The 24,557-nt window shown below is 40.7% G+C and overlaps 1 protein-coding gene across 1 annotated transcript in view; it reads right to left on the bottom strand.

The window, feature by feature from the left end:
- The window catches only part of LOC147155715 (partitioning defective 3 homolog), a 262,547-nt gene that overhangs the window by 177,134 nt on the left and 60,856 nt on the right, over nucleotides 1–24,557 (bottom strand). Inside the window, exon 3 of the mRNA XM_086065957.1 lies at nucleotides 6,446–6,620. Within this exon, the coding sequence (XP_085922083.1) occupies nucleotides 6,446–6,620 (175 nt within the window). The remainder of the gene's footprint in view (nucleotides 1–6,445; nucleotides 6,621–24,557) is intronic.

Genomic DNA, 24,557 nt, shown 5'->3' on the forward strand with positions numbered 1-24,557 from the left:
AGAAGATCCTACTTTAAATATGGTCCAAAGATGGAAAATGGGTTTTGTTTAGGGATGGGTATCGTTAAAATTTAAAAAATGCTAGCACTCTGTGTTTTGGGTTGGATCATGGAGAAATTGTGTTATTATGCTGATGTTGTTAGTTGCTATGCAGTGGCTATGTCGGCTATGCTGATGATGTATTTGTCCCTCGTATCTTGTCTAGTCACTTTTATTTTGTAGTTGCTATACAGTTGCTATGTCCCTTATGATGATGTCAGTTTCTATGCAGTTGCTATGGTCCTGTATTAGCCACTCTTAGTTTGTCATATGGGCCTTTATTTTCTCATATAAAATTGTGCATTGTCCTAGCGAGAGTTATTGAATGACACTTTTGTAAGTATGTCAAGGTTTTCGGTGGCGGTCATTGGCTGTTGCGCTGATCACCGTAATCGACGTGAAATGTATCGTGATTGTGATCAGCTCAGCCCATGATTGGGCAATGTAACTTATTGAACATGAGACAAATTGTGGGGACTAATTTTGTATGGCAGGCAGGTATAAATCGGCACGGTTGGGCATTACTGTGACAGGTTGAACAGATCTTTTTCACTGGTGTATACATTTTTGATATGCCAAAAACAAATGAAACACATGCATAATAGCCATTAACTCATTCAAACCAAAAAACGTATAAATACGTGTTAATATTTTTTTTTATGCTAGAGCATACAGAAGGCTTTGATACAGCTTCTGACATGAAGAGGTTGCTTAAAGCAATGGCAGTCTTTGCAAAAAACGGCCAGCAGGTGGCAGCAGAGTATAAGAGATCAGCCAGGGCCATTTGTGTATCATGATACAGGATTTAGTCATGAACATTTGAGTCTTTGTCAAATATTAGTAGCTAACACTTGTATCACTATTTGCTAATGTTAACTCATTCAAACCAAAAAACGTGCAAATAAGTTTTTTAATACTTTGTCCTTTACTCCCTAAAACATATTTATACATTTCTTGTGGGGTTTTTTTTATGCAAGAGCTTACAGAAGGCTTTGATGCAGCTTCTGACACAAAGAGGTGGCTTAAAACAATGGTGTTATTACAAAAAATGGCCAGCAGGTGGCAGCAGAGTATACTAGATCAACCAGGGATATGTTGCAACAAGCTCTTTCCCCCAGTGTTTTTAACAGGTTTGTGAATAATGATGAAACTTAGCTATATTCTAATGTTAATTGCTGCAAAACGGAAACTGATAGAAATATACTTTTTTTTCCAGATGAAAGAAGAGACTCAAATCGTTATTTTGGTAGGTTCCATGTTTTTATAGCAATAGAACAGAATATTCCGTGGACCTTGCAAAATCTGTCAAAATCCAGTAAAATAGTCGGGAGCGAAGGCGGTTGCTTCGGCGAAAATAACTGTGAGTGAATGAGTTAAACATATAGTAACTGCAAATACAATATGGGATATAACTTCTTTATCTGGAAACATCTTGACATTTAATGTATCACTAAAGTGAGAATAAGCATAAATATTAGCATAAATATGTGTATATAGGATACGTCACATGGCTGTCAATAAGAGCAAACACACATCTCAGAGTGACACTGCAGGAACAACAGAGAGACGAGGGAGCCTCTCACAAAAGGGACTAATGAGGCTGGAGGAGGGGTTGTCCGCAGGTCCACAGGGATGAAGAGCCGGGAGACAAAGAGATGCTAAATGCCCAAAATGGCTTTGAGGACTTATCGTGACGATAGTGGGCGGCGATGCCCTTGGCAAGCCGTGACCCTTTTTTCAGATGCCATGTAAATGAACCCCAGAGAGTTCAAATGGCGCACCTCGGAAATGACTTGTTATCCTGTCGGTCTCCCGTTCTGTGTCGTCGTTTCCCATTCTATGCCTGGGCACAAATGTATGATATCTAAAATACAATCTTCCAAAAGTGATAATTAAAGCCTCCCATTGGGCTTATTTACTCAAGTAAAGCCATTATTTTAGATCATCACAGCCTACTAATCTGCCTTGGTAATGTGCCTCTGCCAAGCGTCGACGCTGCTGACATGACACCCGATTGAAAGCAAACAAACATAGCCTTGCTTCCCATGCTCCCTGTCACAGGGTTAATGCCACTCGCCGTTTAAGTTTGATGTCTCGATGTCACCGAGTGTAAATCATTATGTTTCTCATTCAGGCCTGACTGCTCTTATGTTGGTTTAAGTGTGACACAAACGCTCAGCAGCATTGCCCTCAGCTGTGTGAAGGAAGTAATAAAGCAGTCAAAAAGATCTTTCTCACCCACACACACACACACACACACATAGCGCAGCATGATTCAGCTGTTTGGCGAGGCTTTTATTGAGACCCTTACAGGAGCAATAACAGGCACGGTACTGGTAACACAATCCCAGCAGTGCTGAGTGGGGTCTTTTGCCACTTCAAACACTTCACACTTCATTTCCAAAAACGCTCCCTTCAACATTTAACACTGCTAGTCGTTTCAATAATTAGCTATAATGGGGCGGGGATGATATTATGACAGCATGAGTGTTTTTATGACCAATAGTCCCAATGAGCGTGAACTGAACACCCACTCGTTAGCAGTTACAAAACCCAGCCTGGGAACTGCCTTTGTTGCTCTCCCAACGGGGCTGAGTATGATTTAGAGCGTACGCACTCAACAGCCCCTGTGCTCAATAAGGTAGAAGATGGGGCTCAGGGGGTCTGACGAGTTTAAAAAGTGCTAGCAGTGTTGGAATGACGGGGCAAGTTTTGTGAGAAGAGCAAGCATACCGCTGAAGTTAATGAAGTGATGAACTCATTTGCTCTCAAAAACGTATACAAACGTATTTACTGTATACGGTTTTTTTTTATGCAAAAGGCTTTGATGCAGCCGCTGAACTGAAGAGAATGTTTGAAGCAATGGTAGTTAGTACAAAAATGGCCAGCGGGCGGCAGCAGAGTATAAGAGATCAACCAGGGCCATGTTGCAAAAAAGCTATTTTCTCAAGTGTTTTAAACAGATTTGTGAATAAGGATGAAATTTATCTATATTCTAATCCTAAATGCTGCAAAACGGAAACAGATACAAATGTACTTTTTTTTCCTGATGAAAGAAGAGACTCTAATCTTTCTTTTGGTAGGTTCCATGTTTTATAGCAATAAAACAGAATATTCTGTGGGCCTTGCAAAATCAGTCAGCATCCAGTAAAACAGCCGGGAAATGGCTGGGAGTGAATGAGTTAAATGAAATCCTATAAATGTTCGAAGGTATGTGGATCTCTGAAGATTATAACCTATTTGGTATTATCGTCCTGTGTTGTCAGGACAAAATGTTCCAAGCGACATTAGAAGAGCAAAATAATTACAGACCACCATCAGACAGGACCAATCAGCAGTTGCCTACGACGGAGATGATTCGTCATTCGCCAGTAACCGGGCCACCGCCAGCAGAACCGAACTGTAATCATCACTGCGTCATCGTATTTTTAACCACACTTCTGTCATCACCAAAATTATAGTCCGTCACCGCTATTTTAGGATCGTTTCGTCAGCGACAGCCAATCGGAGAAATCGGAGAACGAACTACTACGTCACACGCAGGTAGCAGCACAAAGCAGACTGTATGGAAATCTATGGACCACATCATCCATACTGACGCAAATATGAACACGAACGGCCAAATGGACTCATTAAATCCCTTCATAGCTGTCCAACAGCATGCCTGACATAAAATACACAAACTGAGCACTAAACATATGCCTGCATGAGTCCTGACCCGGTTAGTGCCGATTCCACTGACGGCAGAATTCCCACTTCCGTCAGTTTCCTATCATTCGTCAGCAAAACGGATATCCGTCAGTGACAAATTGACAGACCTTGCGTCAATACTGACGCAATTCCCACCTCTGGCCTACCGTCCAGGTTTTCAACTTCCTGATTCCCCGCAGATCAAAACCTAAAGAATGATCTGCATCACCAGCTCATTGGTGGAGTGAGAGATTGCGGAGGTGGTTCTGGACCGAGGAAACAGATAAAGCAAGAAGGCAGATGACAGAGATTGGTATCAGTAGCTGCTATCAGACCGAGCAGCATGTGGTTCCAAAACCTAAACCTGGTACTTTATCTATAATGGGCAATCAGTGCCTTTGGAAGTCACTCAAAATCCGCTGGGAGAGGCTCAGACACGCATTCAATCCATTTAATGCCCGCACACCACTCCTGTCAGGGCTGGACAGTGGACTTTACTGAAGTTACTGAATTTCAGCATGCCTTAGTGTGATATAATATCGAGGAAGAAACATTGTGTTCCTTATTGGAATTTAGTTCAGTCTAGTTATTAAAAGTCTGACCTACGCAGCACGCTTGCACGTCTGAAAATAGGCCCCAAGGTTTTGGAAAGACAAAACAAGGAAGGCATTAGTTGGGAGTCGTCAATGGGGAAATCAATCAATGTGGCTCCAAAAGATGATTATAAATAGCCTCCCTGCCTCAGCGCTGCCATACTTTGATTTCTGATAAGCAATTTCACTGCCAGTTTGCTCAACGACAACTCAGGAGTGAAGGTTGCTTGTTTCTTTGTTGTTTCTCTTACTCGCCAATATTGAATCACAACACCCCTGGACCTTGAGGTAGTTCTGGAATTGTCATTAGAACTCAGTGCTGTCACTATTGAATAGTTTTAGAATCGATTAATCTAATCAATTATTCAATTGATTAATCGACTAATCAAATTAATTTAAATTTTGCATTGAATTGTATTACAAAATATTTTTTCCACCTAATTATTGTTTATTAACCAGTGATTAGTGTTTATTTCGTATTTCATATTTCATATTTGTTATAGTATTTAAAAAAGGGTGTTGATGTGCTATGTTACCGGTTCAGTCATTGTTTTCCAACATAAAAACAGATTTTTGCAAATGTCTTATTTTGATTAAACACAGAAGATAATCAGTCTTCTTTTATGAAGGACTACAGAAATCAGTGAACAATTACTGTTGATATGCTCTAACAGAGGATTTTGACAATTTTAAATAAAAAAAAATGGCTCCAAACTATTACTCGATTATGAAAATAGTTATAGCCGATTAATTTCATAATCGATTAATCTAATGGTATCAGTGATATCGCCACAAAATAATTGAATTATGTATACAGTTTCAGTCATCCTGTACTTTCAATAGAGATAGACCGATATGGTGTTTTCACGGCCGTTGACGATTATTAGTAGTCAAGGACGCCGATAACCGATATTTGGAGCCGATATTCCTTTTCCAAAAGGGAAAATATTGGCATCAAAATTTGAAAAAATACAAACTCCAGCTCTTTAAATGTTTGATTTTTTTAAGAATATGTTTATCGAGCAACCTTTAGGGTTCGTTAAATATTGGAGTAAAAAAAAAAAAAAACTGTCAATAGACATCTTTGTTTTAAAAATCTAATAAAAAGTTCAGGGATCTCCCAGGGCCAGTAGCATGTTTTAAAAAGTTAATAAAAACTTTTTTCAACAGTAAATAAAGTTTTCCAAAATTTCAAAATATCCGAAGTACAGAAGTAACATTTAAATTTCAAACAAAAACAGAAGTTGCAGGGCCAGCAGCATCTCTGAAAATGTAAATAATAAGTGTCCTGAAGGTAACACTTTTTAAAATTGATCTATTATTGGGCGTATGATTCTTCAAAATGGCCGATGCTGATATCTGTCAAAAAATTACCCAAGAAATAAAACCCTGATTCATGAACAGATGCCTATCAGTTCATTGCTAATGGACTGAAGCAGACTTCTTCAAACTAAAATGCGTTCCTTACTGTCCAAGGCCTTGAACTACTCTCACCAAAAGTTTCCATAAATCTTTACTGCAGACAGATTGCAAATGAACTTTTACAATAGTGCGGGTGCTTTTATGTGAGTTCTGGTCATGGATGAGCTTTGAAGTTGAAGACAGCCGAGCATCAGCCTACTGGTTCCACTTCACGCAACGTCAACACGTGTGCATGAGCGGCGTCTGAGTGGATGACTTGGGGTGGCGTTTTGGGTTTACCTGCATGTCCACCTTTGCCGGGCACGTGCGCTGAGATTTGCGCATGACCAAACAGCAAGACAGTGTCTCGGTTCCTTTTCTTTGTCTGGGTTTTGCTTGTCGGTTGGAGTCAGCACATTGGCATTCCCTTGACAGACAGTTGGCTCGGCATGGTACGGCTGCAGAATGTCAAGTCTAACAATTGATTCCCCTTTCCTTGTTTGGATGGAGTTTTGATTTTTTTTTTTTTGTTATGAACTGACATCCATCCTGACAGCCGGATTGATTCAAAAATACATATTTCTTCATTTGTTTACAACACTTTCCAGCAGCAAGATTTACAACAAATATATCAAGCTGAATGGAAGCACAGAAGTCTTTCCGCTATGCTTTGTTTCAATCTTATAACACAAGTTCATGAGCTAATTGTGCTTAAAACTCACTTGATCTCAAAGCAGATGGGGTGACCTCAATCTCGCTGTTGGCTTGGTAGGGCTGGATTTCTGATGTTGACCTCAGCTCGCCAGCAAATGGCTCGGGACTCTGAGTGCCTGTGGAGCTGGCGCTGGTACCGTCACCTCCGTTGTGAGGATCTTGCTCTTCATATACGGCCACCAACTGTTAAGAGAAATAAAGTCTATTTTTAGCACACACACAAAAATATTGACGCGATAATATTATAAATTGGCAAAACGGACTACAGAAGAGCGTACAGTAAAAGCCCGATCCACTGATAATTACATCCAGAAAACCACTATTTATTGGATGCCAGAAAGAGCGAGTACACTGCTTTAGAGCCTTTGCTGCTGAATGCGGAAGAAGGTCTAATCTGTCCAAAATGTTTCCTAATCTTATACTAAAATTATAAAAATCTTAAATACAAACTGCAAATCTAAAAGCCGAACAAGAGAACAACAAATGCTGATCTATCTCTTGTTCTCAAAAGTAGCAAAGTGTATTTTTTGACAGTTTAAAAAAAAAACAGCAGTTTTGCTATACCGCACATTTTCAGTTCGGCGTTCTATGAAAAATAACACGCTAAATGTGACTTTTACCACCATGATTTTCTTTGTCATTAACTCATTCACTCATTCCAGCCATTTTCACTGGAGCAACCCCCTTCGCTCCCGGCTGTGTTACTGGATTTTGACTGATTTACCAAGGCCCACATAATATTCTATTCTATTGCTGTAAAAACATGGAGTGTCTTCTTTCATCAGGAAAAACAAGTATATTTTTATCTGTTTTCGTTTTGCAGCAATTCGCATTAGAATATAGCTAAGTTTCATCATTATTCACAAACGTGTTGAGAGAGTTTGTGGCAACATGGCCCTGAATGATCTCTTATACTGTGCTGTCACCTGCTGGCCGTTTTTTGTAATAACTGCCATTGCTTTAAGCAACCTCTTCATGTCAGAAGCTGCATCAAAGTCTTCTATTCTACAAAAAAACAAAAAACTTATAAATATAAATGTGTTTTTGGGAGTGAAGGAAAAAAGTATTTAAAAAACGTATTAATACGTTTTGGGGTTTGAATGACAATGCTCATGTGTGTGCGTGTGTGACACCTGCACACGATTGACCGAATCACCCTCTCCACTTTCATCACGCTGTATTTCCATCACTAGTATTTCAGTTTTGCTCAGTGTATCAAATAAACTATCAGAGAGGATCGACAAGGTACTCCACTGAAAGTGCACTCGTCAGAACAGAAATGCCCAAAGCTGTACGTGTGTTAAAATCGTGTAAAAACGTTTTGGACAACTGTGAGTTATCAATGTTGGACCAAAAACAGGAAACAATGCACCAAAAACTTTGCATCATTAATCAGACCACAGAATAGCAATCAGCAACCCTTTATGAAAATGATGACAAGGACAGCTGTGTGAAGATGTTAAGGTAACACCAAACAACAAAGAGATAGACAGAGAGGGAGAGAGAGAGCGAGAGAGAGAGAGAGAGAGAGAGAGAGAGAGAGAGAGAGAGAGAGAGAGAGAGAGAGAGAGAGATGTCCCCAGAGGTATTTTCACTGTCCAAAGTGAATGTGATGAGCAAATGAATAATTAGCGACAAAGTAATCAGGCCTCTTATTCATACGTTCCTGGGAGTATTTAGCAACTCAATGAGTTCCCTGCCTGCCAGCTGTCCATTTAAAGACACGATAAAGACTGTTGATAGTATAGTGGCGAACTTCACTTTTTAGTACATTCTGAATGTACCTACTTTGACTTCAGTTTTTGAAACAAAAGGTTTTATATAACATTTAATTTAATTTATACATCTCTGTGTCAAAAGTAAGCATTATTAACTACCGCGTGTGTAAAAAGTGGGTGGAAGGTGGGCTTCTATTAACCACTTCACAAATCTGTGATCTTCCTGATCAAGTTTATATCGTAGAGGTAAGCTTGCAGATCCAATCCTTACGTATGTCAGGTGATTGAACCCTACGACTCCTTCAAGGAAATCAGTGTCTTCCTACCTTTAATGTGTGGGACTTAAAGGGAACCAGGAACCAGTTGAGGTGGCTCGGGCATCTGGTTCGGATGCCTTCTGGCATGTCCTACCGGCGGGAGGCCCCGGGGACGACCCAGGACACGCTGGAGAGACTACGTCTCTCGGCTGGCCTGGGAACGCCTTGGGATCCCGTCGGAGGAGCTGGCTGAAGTGGCTGGGGAGAGGGAAGTCTGGGCTTCCCTGCTAAAGCTGCTGCCCCCGCGACCCGACCCGACCCGAATTGAAGACGGAACGGAACGGACTTAAAGGGAATGAGAGGAACTGCTTCAATTGACTTTTTTTTAACATGCCACAGTGCTTGCACAAGTCTGTAAAAATACCAAAACGCAGATTTAGACCGCATCTCACGCCAGATTTGCACTGCTCACAAAAATAGAGCCCAAATTGACCCGAGTTACTGCCACTTACACGACTGGAGTGGAACCGTACAGTCTAAAACTAGTTGGGTCAAAAATAACCCAATTTGGGTCAAAAAGGGACCGACCCAAGTGCTTGGGTTAATCATATTAACCAAAAAATTGGTCTAATGAATAGCACACAAAACAACCCAAAACATTGGGTTTTGGGTTATTCTTTTGACCCAACTTTTTGGTTTACATGCATAACCCAAAATGTTAGGTCGATTTCATTAAAAATATCTATATATATACTTTTTGGTTTGTTGGATCGGATCCTTTTTGACCCAATTTTTTGTTTTCATGCACAACAATGTTGGGTCAGTCCCTCCAAATTTTTGTTTTGAAAAAAAAAAGAAGTGTCGGTTACTTTTTGACCCACTTTGGGTTATTTTTTACCCACTTTTTTCTTTTTTATGCACCACCCAAAATGTTGGGTCAGTCCCCCCAAAATTTTGTTGAAATAAATAAATAAATTATTTGGTGGGTTATTTATTTGAACCAACTTTTTGATTGAAATTAATAAACTAAAATGTTGGGTCGGTCACCAATTTAGGTTATTTTTGACCCAACAGTTTTTAGAGTGCATCACCTGCCAAAGAATGATTTTCCATTCAGATCTGTTCCGGATTGTTCAGCCTAGCTGGAGGCCTGTGCTCTAGTGAGCTCCATTTTAGCTATCTTTGCAAAGTCGCATTTTTAATAAAAGTATCAGCAACTTCTAAACGTGTTTGCAAAAGTATGTCATTTGAGACGTGGTGGAGCAATTAGTGGCAAATATATGATTAGCGTATGATTAGTCAACATCTGTATATTTTAGTTACTGGGTCTTTCAAAGTACCTAAAAGTCAGATTTTCCAGGCCTCGCTCCAACTCTTTCTGAGCCTCGGAGAAGAGGGCACTGATGGCCAGAGGCAAAAATGAAGCTGTTGAAGGGTCAGCCCTCATGCAGCTTCATGATGAAAGTCTTCACAGAAATGTTTTCCCTCTCTTTGAGAATTGGTCACAGACAGTTTTGAAATTAGACAATTTCACATTTCATTTGCGCATTTATGTTTTTCTTTGCTTGGCTCTGTAGAGAAAGCGCTAAAATGGATTATTGTTTTTTCAGACGGAGGCAAACATTTTGTGTGACACAAATGGGAGCAGCATGGCTAATTGTCAAGTAGCATGACAGGAGCAACTTTTCAAAGCAGAGGTTGGGAGCGAGGTAGGAAGGGACAATTGTAAACAATTTGAGAGTAAATACAATGAGGAAAGATTTTTTTTCAGGCTCTAGATAAACGGTGCTTTAAAACCGTTTCAGTAGAGAAGTGCATGAAATACTGTACTTATATAACCTCTATCCCCAACCAGATACAATACTTGTTTTCCTTTTAACCATTAACACTGTCATCAACAAGAGGAATTGAATAAAGCATTTTTGTGATGTTTCTTGTTGAAATGTTTTGATTTATGTCCTCCATTCTCTGTTTATTTCAATGTCAAGGTCGTTGTGATGTTTCGGTTCTGTGGGGGTTGTTGTTTTTTTTGTTATGGGTGTTCTTGTTGTTTTTGTCTGTGGTTGGTGTTTTTGTCTCGTTATGTCTTACCACGTCCACCTGTGTGTGTCTTCCCTTCCCCAGGTGTGTCTCATTAGTGTTTTTGCATTTAGTCTGTTGTGTTTGTTCAGTCGGTGTGGGTGCCTTGTCTAGGTTACGTGTGGAAGTTCGTGTGTGTTTGTCACAGCCACAGCCAAGTCTTTGTCACAACCATAGCCAAACCATTGCCACAGCCACAGCCAAGTCATACCCACACCACAACTAGTCAAATCAAGACAAGTCAGGTCCTGTCACATCACGCTTGTTCCAGTCTCGTCACGTCCTGTCACTGTAAGTCACGTTGTCCTGTCCAGTTGCCACGATCGGTCCAGTTACGTCCTGTCCGCGCCCATCCAGTCATGGTTGTCTGTTCACCTATTTTTCCTGTTTTTCATTAAAGCCACATATTGCACTTCATTCATGTCTCACTGCCTTGCTTCCTTGCATTTGGGTCCACCATCCATCAACCACTCATTTCCCCTATGACAGTAGTATGACGTTACACAAAACTTGAGGGTGAAATAACTACCCAGTATATGGTTTAAAATTCCAAAGTGAACCGTGCGATGGAGAATGGAACTATACCATGTCCAACTATACCATGTCTAGAAACTGTCACAACAGTTGTCAGTCAGCCGATCTACCTGGGTTACGAGAGCAACAAACTGGCGGGAGACAATAAAGATCAAGGGTTAAGATGACGCAGAACATAGGAAGGCATTTTCTGCAGCCGACAGGTGAAACTTGGCTTCCAACGTTTCCAATTCGATCACAATGAGAGCAGGAAGATGCGAAGAGGAAAAAAAGAATGTCAGGGTTGCCTTTCATGTTGGCCGCGTTTGATCTGGTTCCCACTTTTGGCAGCAAAGACGGGACAAGCGTGAGATGGATGGGAAGCAGCTGAGGAGGAGACGGGGAGCTGTTTTGACAACCTCTGGCTGCATTGCGCCTTCTCTTGCCTCGCGAGCCTTACTTGTTCACCAAAGACATCCCGCCACCTCCAAAACCCTCTGATCTGCCGCAGAGCGCCGGTATTAGGATTGGCAACATTACAAAACAGTTGTCCCAAGCGCTCACTCAGTGATGCCATGAAAAAACAAGACAAGTGAGGTTATTAGCAGTCACAGGCAGAGCGACCAGTGCCACAAGAGATGCGTAACACCTGCGCTAAGATGATGCAAAGCTAGATCCATATCCGGCGTGACAGCTTTTTGTTTTTTTTCACAGGAAAGTGGAAAGGACGGCTGACATAAATCACCCAGCAGGAAGCTTGTCCTCTCCACCCTCACATTGAGAAGATATAGTGAATGACAAGACGATGAAAACAAATCTTGAAGCCTGAAATTGCAAAAATTGGATAACGAAAGTTTTGGAGAACATCCACGGTGAAAACAGCCATCCATGAAAATAAAGGACATGCATGTTAACTGTTCAGTATAAGCATGAGTGAGTATATTTGAACCGAAACAACAATTGTGAACCACAAAGATGTGATTGTAATTGTGATTATCATGCTCTTTTCCTGCAGCCCCAACCAGTGGACTCTCATTACTTATTGTGTCATGTCAATTCATGTCAAATTCTAAACCGCCAACAAAGGGCCTACAATTCAGAATAATTTTCCTAATAATTACCCGAAGTAGAAGTGGTTTGTTTGTATGTCTTGCACTGGCTAGGTGCGGTAGTGTTGGAACAGGTTTTTTTTTTTGTTTTATCACGATTTAGATCGGATCCACATTATTGGTAAAGAAAAGGAAGAAAGCAAAATCACAGCCGTCGGACAAGTTTAAAAGGAGCCAGCTGAGCACTCATTGCTAGGTGCTAGTCGCTAACGGTAGAGACCAAGTGACAGTGACAGCGTAATTTATATGCATCCTTAATTAGTGATTAAACATGATTTTGGGAAATAAAAAAACGGCCAGATGAAAGGTTGAGAACACAAGTCAAGCTAGCCGTCAAGCCAACACGTGCTACGAGGGCTATCTTTAAAATAAAAAAACTACGAAGGCTATTGCATTAACAACGTGCTATTTGTAATCACGATCAACGCTCGAAGATTAGCACCACTAGCTAAGGAACATCACCAACTACTGACCCGGCATGGATACGAAAGCAAATCAGTATTGTGTAAAGCATTTCAAACAACATTTTTACTAGATTATTGTACAATAATGTGCCCTAACTTTGCATCTAAAGCCACATTATATCAGCCAGAATTTTCAGCTTAGGCTAACTTTTCCCCACCACAGAGCACATGAGAAAAAGAAAAGCTACATCAGACCCTTACTATTCTGGTAAGCATGCGTGTGTGCGTGCGTGCATGCGTTTTAGAGAGTGTCAAGTTCAACACCCCAAACTCAATAACCACGCTTGTTTGTGTAGAAATCAATTGTCACTGTTGAGCTGACTTTGCCATGCAGCTAATTATGTGATTATGCATACTGTCTGAATGTGTACTCCCGATAAAGTGATGTCCAGTTACGGTAAATTAAGCAAACTAATCGGTGCTCTACTCTTACGTCTCTGTTGCACATTTTACCAGTAATTAATTGTGGAAGTGGCTATACATCCACTCAAGCTAGCTCTAGCCTTTAGGTACCATATCGCTCAATAACGTAAGTTCCCTTGTCAAAATGTAATACAGTAGGATGGATTATTTGGGGTCTACATAACCTTTAACAAAGATAAACAGAAATTGTGCATTGAACTGTACAGTCTTGCTTAAGAAGTGTTGTTTCTAATTAAATTGTTTTAGGAAACGAAGTGCAATTTCTGCAGAAATTGCGTAGGGATGCTGAAAACCTGAATGCTATTAGCATGTGCTTAAATCATTTAGTGAAATTATAATCCATTTACTGAGTCAGTTGTTATACATGTATATCACTAAGCATAATAGCCATGTATATATTTGCAATGTACAGTCGGAGTTTGAACCTGCAACCTCCTGGTTACTGGACAATGCACTTTACCAACTGCGCCACCGAGCAGTATCAGACGCATGGCAATGATGATGATCAGTTGTATGTATGGAAGTGAGCGTGGAAAGTGGTACTTCGAAAAAGTTCAATGTCAGTCCCATTGAAAATGAATGGGGAAAAGTTGATATTTACCGTTAAATCGTGTGAATATTATAAGTAATGTGAATGGTGTATATCGGAAGCATTGTGTGGGATTTGTTTCACGGCAAAAGAGCGTGGAGAATAAAAATACTATTCCCACAAAAAGAACAAGGAAGGCACATACCGTGGAGCAAACAAACAGTCCAAGTTTCATCTACCATGCCAATCATTTTTCATTATTTTATTGCAGCGGTATCAGGGGTACAAGGTTATTACGAGTACAGTAAAGGTAGAAACGGTGAATCATTCCACCAGAAGCTCCAAGGGCTCAAAATGTTGAGTAATGGCTATGATCTGCCATTACCTCAACTGCACTCTATCCACACATTTACCACTTCCACAGGCCAACCATCATGTGGGTCCTTCAACGATTCCATCCTAATCACGTGTTTGATTGTTGTGACCTGTCATATTTTCAACTGGAATGTCATGACCTTAAGAAACATCAAAGTGGACGTGTCATCGTCCTCTTCCTGGCTACGACGTTATCACCCTTTTCAATATTTCATGCTTTCCTTCTGTCTTTTATTCCTCACACATGCAAGTTGGAGCAAACCAGCAAAGTGCTTACTCCTGTATTTTTCCTGCTCATTAAGGCCATCAAATATTCAGAGAATAAGTGTCGAGCACTCTGGCCTGCCATTACTCGCATATCAAATAAGCTTGGAATGGTAACCCCACCATGCCTCAGAAACATATGCATATTTCAGAGATTGCCACACAGGGCTGATGCAAGGGTAGTTCTTAGCAAGACATGAAATTACGGAAAAATTTTAATAGTGCATACAGAACACATTCTCACAGGTACAGCAAAATAATCAAATGACTGAACTTTTTTATTTGACAGGGTTTAAATTCAAAACCTAAGGGAAGAGAGAGAGAGAGAAAAACAGGCAGGATTCACAATTTATTCTCAGAATTCTGACTAAAGGGAAAAATTTAAATGAGAATTCTGACTTTATTTCCAGAATTCTCACTTTAACCACAGAATTCTGACTTTTAAGTCAGAAAAAACGAACATTCTGACTTTAATCTCAGAATGTTGACTTTATTCTCAGAATTCTGACTTTAAAATCAGCATTCTCACTTTAAAATCAGAATTCTTAAAATCAGAATTTAGACTTTAAAGCAAGAATTCTGAGAATAAAGTGAGAATTCAAATTTTAAAATCTGAATTCTGAAATTGAAGTTAGAATTTTTTTCTGGCTTCACTGGCCCTAATCCTCTTTCATAAAAGCCCGTTTTTATATACACTTCTCTCAAAACCACTAGTTGAAATCACCTTGAGATGTCACACCCTCAAAATTCTCTTAATAAAATAATCAATACTTGAGGCTAGCAGTACTCCCAAGTCTGCCTCCATCTACCCTATGCACTCACTCTAATAACATTTGTCGTAGCGAGTCCTGATTCACATGCAAAGCAACAGCCAGGTAGTCTCTCTTGAGGCAATGCGGACAAACGCAAGCATGTATGGGAGCACAGGCACTGACCCAAAAATAAATATACACAAAAGCACAAGAATTATAGTGTTTGGATTAGTATTCCTCTGACAACACTATATTGGCCTATTCCCCCGTCACGTATGGAAAAACTAGTATTCAAGCCATTGCCTTTCAGAGGGAAATGTCCTTCAATCTTCCATTCCAAACCACAGCAACTTTCAAAAAAGATCAACCCTTCAACCAACATTAAAACTCAGTTCTAATATGGCACAGAGGAATTATTTTTGCCTTTATGGTGTTAATGTGCATATTGTTGAAAAACAACTCAGCAGGTGTCCTATGCAATCACTGGGATGGCCTCAAGTTAGCTTCTGATAGCCCCAAGCCATGTAGCGACAACAGAGGCAGCACATGTGCACACTCTGCTAAATATGCAAATAGTGCTTTCAGCTTGGGACTAAACGACGAAAGATGAAAACGAATACCCTAGAGTGTTTGACGCCTACAAAACAAATGCAAATTAAATATTGAAAAATTATTTATCATTGTATGTTATTTATGAACTATAGGAAAAGAGGATAACTCAACACACTCTATGAAGAGTTTCATAGCAACTGTCAGTAAACTATGCAAAAGTTTACTGTAGAGTGACACTGACCTTATGTCGTTTTGTCAGCCATCTGTTAGTGGCTCTAAGGCTGGTCGCACACCGAGTGATGTGGTTCTGCAACTGGCTTGTTAGTGACAAACAAACTATAGGGAGTCCTGGAGTTATGGCCGAGTTCCGTTCCTACGCTGGCGATGTATATAATTACGACTGAAGTCAGATTTCACTGTTAAATTCGATATTTACATCAAAAAACTTTGTACAGCAATTAAAAAAAAAAAACATATTTGCATGACCCGGAAGAGCCAGAACCAATATTTCGTGTTTCCGCTGATGGACGGCAGAGCGGAGATAATTCAAACTTAAACACGGAAATGTGACGCGCCTGATGGCGAGCAGATCTGCTCGACGGACGTCCTTTGCTTGAGGTAGCAACAACACAACTTTAAATAACTTTAAAATGGTGTGATTACAATGGGAAATTAACTTAAAAAGAGCTTTAAATTCGTAAAACACGGTAATAAAAGCCTATTTCCTGGCCTGTATTTTCACAGAGTTTTTTTGCCTCCAACACAGCCATCTTGCCAGTCTGTCAGGTGAGCCGACCACCTCCCGACTATTCAGTCAGTAAGTAAATCACCTAGGCAGCCGGCTAATGAGTAATTTCACACTCCAAGCTACTGAGCCGTTTAGGAAGTCCGTCGTTCTCCCTGCCTACCCCAAGTTTTTAAATTGCCCAGTCACTTACACATCCACTGAGATGCTTGGCTTAGCCATTCGCTCTGTAGATGGCCACTTGGTGAACCTCTGATACATCCACCCCAAAAAAAAAAAGCAAAGTGTGCCAGTCACCCAGTCGGAGACAGCAAAGTGGCTTTAAAAGATCCTGCCTCACAAACGTGCTCGCTCTGAGACCAGCATGCACGTAACTAGACAGTAGGGACATTACTGTCTTAATCTGCCATCTGCAGGTCTGAGTGGTCTTGGCCTGGAGGGAGAGGAGACAATGAGGAGGGAAGGAGTGCTTGCTCTTGTGGGTGGAAACTGTGGCTTAAGATCTTATGGCTTCAAAAAAGTACGAGTGTGCCGATAGACATATGACTGTTTGTAACTGGGGGGAACACTCAGGGGTACGTTTTAGGACCCTTGACAGTTTGGGAACGTACATGTACTTTTTCCGCAACCATAAAAGTTATGATTCATGTACTGTAGCTGTGCGTTCACTGTGGGCCGAATATTCACAGCCACTTTTCATGCTGTTATTTCTGAGACTGTATTTGGGTATGAGTTTAGACTACAAAAGCTACGCCTGTACATTAGAGAATACCAGATAGAGAATTGGGAGGTGGAAATAAAAATTAGACCTGATGCTTTGAAGACATGTGGCAATATCAACTTCTCCCATTCTCCCATACTCGGAGGCAGATACACTATCTGGCATGAGTCATTTAATTGTGTTTTCTCCAGGTATTGCAGTTTCCTCCCACAGTCCAAAAGCACGTAAGTCAAGACTCTAAAGTTGTGCCCTGTGATTCTGCCCTGGGTACCCTTCACCCTTTGCCCTAAGTCAGTCAGTTTCAGGATACAAAATGGATGGATGGATGGATGGCTCATTACTGCATCTTTGACTAGGGCACTTTCTTAACACCAGTTCTGTGTGTTTTGAAGGCAGCTTGTGCCCTCTAGTGAACACAACACTATGCTCTGTACATTCTTCCACATCAGGAGACAGATAGAATCTAGTATAAGTCATTAAATTGATGGGTTGATGAGGCTTTTGTGTGCTTGTATATAATTGCGTACAATTATGTCATATGAAAGCACTCTTGGATGAAACAGGATATAAATTTGTGCATGACGACTATATTTGAGCGGACTTGGCGGAGGACTGCAGTGCATGAATCATGAATAACTAAAACAAGTGTATCCATACAACCCTCATAAAGGACGGGATGTGGGGAGACAGTGCTCCCCACCCTGTACATTATAGGAGACTACAGGACAAGAAGGGGGAGTACGTCTAGGGAGTGCTGCTGAACTCCCATAACCTCAATTATTCAGCATTAGACTTTGCTATTGATTTCCTGTTGGATCGACTTACTGAGTCGCAAGCATTGGGACGGGGACACGCTATAGCATTTTCTGGGAGGGAGGGATGGATGGATGGGAGTCTGTTATGGAGAGGATGAAAAAAGATACAGATCCACTTGTGGAAAAGGGTGTAATTAAAGATACCCCTTATCAAGGCTGTGATAGATGAAGATGTCACACTAGTGGAGATAGTTAGCGAGTGGCAAGGGGACCGGTTAGTGACCTTGGAGGGGGAGGTTGACATTGCTTAGAGGTCAGAGGTTTCCCATGACTGGGTCTCTTGCATAACAAGGAACAATATTTATGTTTGGAAGGACACTGTGTGGTAGTCAGATATACAAAGATAGACTAATTGGTTGTAGATATATGCTTCGTTATTCCTGGTGTTGAGGCATTTGGGCAGTTTGACTATTTTTCCAAGTGGCCATCAATAGCTATAATGACCGCAGCAAAAACAAATAAATCTGTGCCAAAGGAAGTAGCAAAGTCTGCCTCAATGTTTCTCACATTTATCAGCTTCGAACAAGTGATTCAAGTGTTTCCTCCACCTCAACATGTTTGTTATTGAAAACGCTTAGGTTGTAAAGTACGAAACACGGGAAATTTTGATTCAGATAAAATGTGAAAATCATAGTGAGACATTTAAGTGTTTTTTTTCTCTCTGGTTTCTTTCAACAAAGACTTGTTTGAGGTAGCGATGTAAGCAACTTAAAGGTTTGCTGATGTTGGCAAGCTGTCATCACAGAAGGTCAGGTGCACTTTGGCCCCACTCCAGAAAGCCTTCAATCCGGGCACGACTGAGTGCAATTACAATGTTAATAGAAATGCAAGCAGCCGAGTAGGTTATGGTTTGACATGGCCAAATATGTCAGTGAGAAACCCCTATGGTCTTATGGCCATATGAAGGTATAGTGGACCCTTTCTTCTTCTGTACCTGCCCCTGCACAGCTTGACATGGCTCAGGTTCCAAATAAAACAGATGGCAGGAGTTGCCTCGCAATTTCCCCTTGTCCTAAACTTGGAAAGTTGTGCTGGGTTGGGCAGAGCTCTCATCTGGATTGAGCTGGCTTGGATGGTTAAAGATGGGAGTAAAGTGTGGTTTTAAATGCAGAACTTGCTTTGAGTTATGAGGAAAGGTGGTGAAGGTTGTCGGAGGGCGATAAGTGTGACTATTATTGCGATATTTTCCTCTTTCTAAGTTTGTCCAAGTAAAAGTTATGTCATCCCCTGAAACACAGCCTTCGCTTGTGCCTACCTGATTGTGCCCTCGTACTACGTTCAATGCACGTCCCTGAGTTAGCAACCGGAGACCCACTTTAAGATAGAAGTCACTGTGTTGTGAGCAAATTTTAAGTGGCATGTTTTCCATTCGTGTGTCAAGAGAAGACATCAAAAGACACCATAATTATTTGAAGTTATTTGACGCATCAAAAAAATTGTCTACAAGGTCATCTCAGATATTAAGCGTCAAAACTTTGACCTGGCACTCATCAAATAGACGTAAGAGTTGCCTGGAGGCATCGTTCACTTTCATAAACAACACAAACTTTTGCAGAGCTGAGGGCATACAGAAAGTTCTCCAAAGCGTTTCTGCACAAAACTCAGAGGATTACGCGTTAACACCAAAGAGAGTTTAGCCATAGGAGGATGGGAGAAATAAGGAGCGAGAGATGTAGCGGTAAAACACAGATCTGCACTTCACAAGATAGCTGGGAGCTCAATGTCGTCTTACAAATGATGGCATGCATGCAAATCAGCTGATGGATCCCGGTGTCAAGGAGTTGAAAAGGATCTGTACCTCTTCAAGGTCTACAATCTGAGAATTCATGCAAACTCTCCTTCTATCACACTCACTAACAAAACTTTCCGGTCTCTTTTTCGCAGGGTTTCTCTGGCAATTTTATACACTAGTGCCACTTTTCTACTTGAACGGATCAGTTACCATATATGAAGAAAGTCCTTCATAATCTATATCTATAATAACGGGAAGCAAAAAATTACCAGAGGTAGGCATTCCGTCAATACTGCAAAGTGCGTCAGTTCGTCATTGACGGACGGCCATTTAGTTGATGGTGTTCGTCCGTCAGTGCAATTGCCACGAGCCAGGTTAAATACCGGAGGACCTCACAGTCCGTCACTAGTCGGGTTTCCATCCAACTGTTTAGATTTTTTTCAGAAAATTTACTGAAAATGCGCAAAACGGACATGCAACTTATTCCCGTTACCATCTGTTTTTCTTTTGTGAATATTGAGAGGGGACTCCGCCGCTGTAGGTGGCGGTATACACCATAGAGATGTAATTCCAACCAGTAATAATAATCACCAGTAATTTAAAAGAAGAAGACCAGGAAGCAACTGCGCCGTACGATGACGTCGTATGAGTTTTCTTTTGGAATTATTGATAAACTGTAGCGTTTCTTTGCTGTTTTCCATCTAAAATAGAATTAATATCCGGTTATTTTATTAATTCCAAAAATAGTTCCCCCCCCCAAACAGACCTTACTTTATCGTCCGACATTGCTTTGGGACTATAAACATACGTGTGACGTAATATCTGGTCAAAACGTGCAACGTGTATCTGGTATTGCCAGCGGTTATTCGCAAAACCTGTTTCCATAGCAAAAATTTGCTATTTCCTTTTTTCGATATGCTTCAACTTCCTGTTCATCTGCAGTGCTAATAAGTTGCCAACATTAAAACAGGAAGTGGTTAAAGCAGACTACCAACGCCATGCACCAAATAATGAAATGTTTTATACTAATGACAACTTCAGATACAATACTAGCAGTTAGTATTAACGATGCTTTGTTTGGTTTACATCTAAGGCAGATGATTTTCATAGATCCAATGTTTGTACTTATTTACAGCCTGTAAGTGTTGGGATGTCCAAGCAGTTGTGGAAATATATTCATTCATAATCCATCTGTATGCAACACAGAGGCAGGAAAACCTTTGCTGGCCAAAGCAACAGCTGCCTGCTCCGTTGGCCCACCACGCCGAGACCAGCTGGAGATCCATCCTCTGCTATAACATACATGCAAATCCCCTAAGCTGGTCTCAAAGGCTCCTTTGGAAAGTGAAGCCTTCAGCAGGAGCCAAATGCCAGCTCCTCTAGCAGGTGGACAGCTGATCTGCGTAGAAAATAGGCCTTGGCATGTGATGTGTCTTGAGGTGCAATGTAAAAATCCCCCCAAGAGCCTAATCTCCTCCTTCAGAAGATGTGTAAGCTACAGCTTTAAGGACCGAAATCAGCAGATTTCGCCACAGCAAAACAGCAGCTTCCGACTCCTTGACACTTGACAAAAATTTAGATCGCTGACACTAAGAGTGTGTAAACCTGTCCAACAATTTTTGAAGACATCAAATAAAAGTGTTTAACCCAACACTCTGAATGTTGTCCTCTGTAAAACATTGAGTGATACAGTGCTACATTGACTTTTGCACCAATTTACACATTGTTTTTCAAGATAAGAGTCATCGCTCATCTCGTTTTATGCCTTGACTTGTGAGCAATGATTTGTTACAAATTAGCTTTAGACCCTTTAGACTGCCTGCTGCATAAGATGCTGTTCAGCATGGAAGAATAAAAGGTGATTACAGATCCAAGTCATTAGCGCTACAAGCAAAGTAACACAACAAATTATACTCTTAAGTCAATAACTAATTCGCTCCCAAAAACGTATAAAAACATTAAATTTTGCCATGGTCCCAAAAACGTATTTATACATTTTTTTTATGCTAGCGTATACAGAAGGCTTTGATGCAGCCTCTGACCTGAAAAGATCGCTTAAAGCAATGGCCAGCAGGTGGCAGCAAGGTATAAGAGATCAACCAGGGCCATGTTGCAACAAGCTCTTCTCCCGTGTTTTCAACAGGTGTGTGAATAATGCTATATTATAATGCTAATTGCTGCAAAACAGATACAAATGTACTTTTTTTCCTGATGAAAGAAGAAACTCTAGTCTTTCTTTTGGCAGGTTCCATGTTTTACAGCAACAGAACACAATATTCTGTAGGCCTTGCAAAATCAGTCAAAATCCAGTAAAACGTAAAAAAGTGTTTCTTTAGTGAAAATGGTAGGGAGTGAATGAGTTAAAAACAAGATACACATGTAATCTCAAATCTTTCATTGGCTCTGTAAATGGTCCTAAAGGAACGCAACACCATGCATGCCAAATGGGAGCATCCCTTAAGATATGTGGTCATGTTTACAGCCCTGAGTCATTGGCAAGAGATGAGTGTGTGACTGAGGGCTTTTGGTGAGTACAGCCAATTAGCACAAGATGTTTACCTTCACCAGTGAGGCGTATTTTGACCCTAACACATTTTAACATCAAAATACTGTTCTTGTTCAATTATGTAACTAAAAAAATATAGATATTAACTTTTGATTTGCCAGAGAATGGGTTTGCGAAGTATAATACGGGATCAAAATAAATGGGATTTCAAATGTTTGTGTTTCTCCAGAGCATCTAATGAACAGTTTTAGCCAGAACACCTAATGTATAAATAGGACACGATAGCACTCATGCCACGCTGTGCTCTTTAAGGGTCACATGCACCTTCCTAACTTGCCATTCACCAGTGTGTCTTTTGTTAGCAGTCCCTCAAACCAATTAACACCTCAACCACTATTCAGGTCCTGTTCCCAATAACTGGATGCAATTAGGGAAAAAGGAAGCAAGGCAGGAAGGGGATTTAAGACAATTAACAGGGAATTGGGACGACTGTTAAGTCCGTTTTTAGGTGGTAGATAGTGACAGCAGATAATAAAATTAAATCAATTTAATAGCTTTTATCCCAGGAGTTTGGTATTAGAGAGTTCACAACTTGAAAGCCAAGTCACAGGTATGTTTTCCTCAACATTTAAGTGAGGCTAAACAAGAAGTTTTGTGATCCCTTTTGTTGCTTATAGGGTCCCATGGGAATACAGTGAAGGTGGCGCCGGACTCTGATCTCCATTGGCTCCGTCTCATTAGCATTGTGGCTCGAGTGTTTTGGCAGCAGGCGCTAGTTCGAAGTGGTACAAGTAGCATGAAGCAGATGTCACAATGTTAGCATCAAAAGTTGTGTTGGCCCACAACACAACTGTTGCTATGGTAAAGAATTCAGTTTGTGTTAGCGAGTGGGGTTGAAAATAAACAAGCTCAATCAGCCTTGTAATAACAGCTAAACTTGCTACTGTACATTTAGGAATAGATCATATTAGGGACGACAGGCGATTAAAAATTTTAATCGTAGTTAATCGCATGACTGAATAAATTTATGGCAGTCTCCACAAATATGTCCATTATTATTAAATGTATTACTGCTAAATTTTGACGTAGACGTTTCTGCTGCATTGCGACTGGACTACTTTCCAAGTAAGGGCCGGTCATTAATCGCATGTTTAAAAAAAAAACTATGGGCATTAAAGGAACTTTAAATGAACTAAAAGTGAACGCACTCATTTTACATAATAACACAACAAATGTGATACCACACATCTGGATTTCCATTCCCAAACTATCAAAGAAGGTGACAGTGAACTGCACCAGCCGTCTCACTTTCTTTTGTGGACGGTAAATAATTTATTCCAACCAGAGGGACATACTTGCAGTTTAACTATAAGATGGCCTAATGAGCGTTATTGATCGAATAATTGATTGCTTTATGCGTGGCCTAACTGACTGCCTACTGATCCATTTGGGAAGCTCATTACTTAATATGCATTATTCAGAGCTGACCACTAAATGGGGGAGACTGTAGTATCATGTACGAAATGAATGTCAACAGGAATATAATAGCAGGGGCTAGGCCACATCAAAAACTCAATGACTTTTCCGTGCACTGATAAATAGTCAACAGTAAAGTGGTATGAGCAATACAAAGACTGCCAGTTTTGATTTGTCAGTAAAAAGCACAGAGCCAAGAAAATTCTTGCCACGTTTCAAAGTTAACCTTGAAGTAAAAGTGCTTCATATAATGCAAGAATTCATGTCCAAGGTTGTTTCCTCCAGTTGTTTGATTTATCCAACTCTTCTTGCTACGACATGACGATTGGTTGATGCGGCAAGAAGCGCCTTGCCTTAAAGCTTTGTCGGGTGAGAAGTCATGAAATCATGGAGTTGTTTTCACAAATTACGGAACTGCTGAATCATTGAACTTGAGGAGATTAGAGGTAAATTACTGAGCCACACAGTTTTCTGGGGCTGGATTGTGAGGTCTTCTACAATATCAACCTAGCGTCTGCAGATATCCGAAATAAGTGTCAGCTGGATCTACTCGATGTGGAGGAGTCATCTCTAATAAAAAATTGCGCTTATTTCCCCAAAAGTAACTTTTGTTTGTGTGAAATTATGTAAAGTTTTTGTTATACCTGGATTTAAATATGCAATTGTTGTGACCAGAGGTGGCAAATCCAGGTTCGGAAAGTAAAACTTTGCCACAGTTTGGCTTTAGCCCTTGATGCTACCAAGCTAGCTAGCTCCCTAGCAGGTAAAGGATCACCATGGGAGCTAGCTAGGGAGCTAGGAAGCTAGAACCTGGGGCTAAAGTCAAACTGTAGCTGGGTTTATACTTTACGGACTTGGATTTTCCACCTAGCTAGCTAGCTCTCTAGCTAGCTCCTATGGTGCTTGTTTACCTGGCGGGATCATTGAATTGTTATAGTCCTGTATTTGTCCCTTGTGATAATGATGTTGTCAGCTGCTGTCAGTTGCTAGGTCCTGTACTTGTCACTCTTATTTTTTAATATACGCCATTATTCTGTCATATAGAATTGAGCATGATGCTAATTAGGACGCGGGGCGAAGTCACCGTGTA

Source organism: Leptonotus elevatus, chromosome 21 (genome assembly GCF_054856555.1).
Source record: "Leptonotus elevatus isolate MCC_2025b chromosome 21, RoL_Lele_1.0, whole genome shotgun sequence".
Lineage (NCBI taxonomy): Eukaryota > Metazoa > Chordata > Actinopteri > Syngnathiformes > Syngnathidae > Leptonotus > Leptonotus elevatus.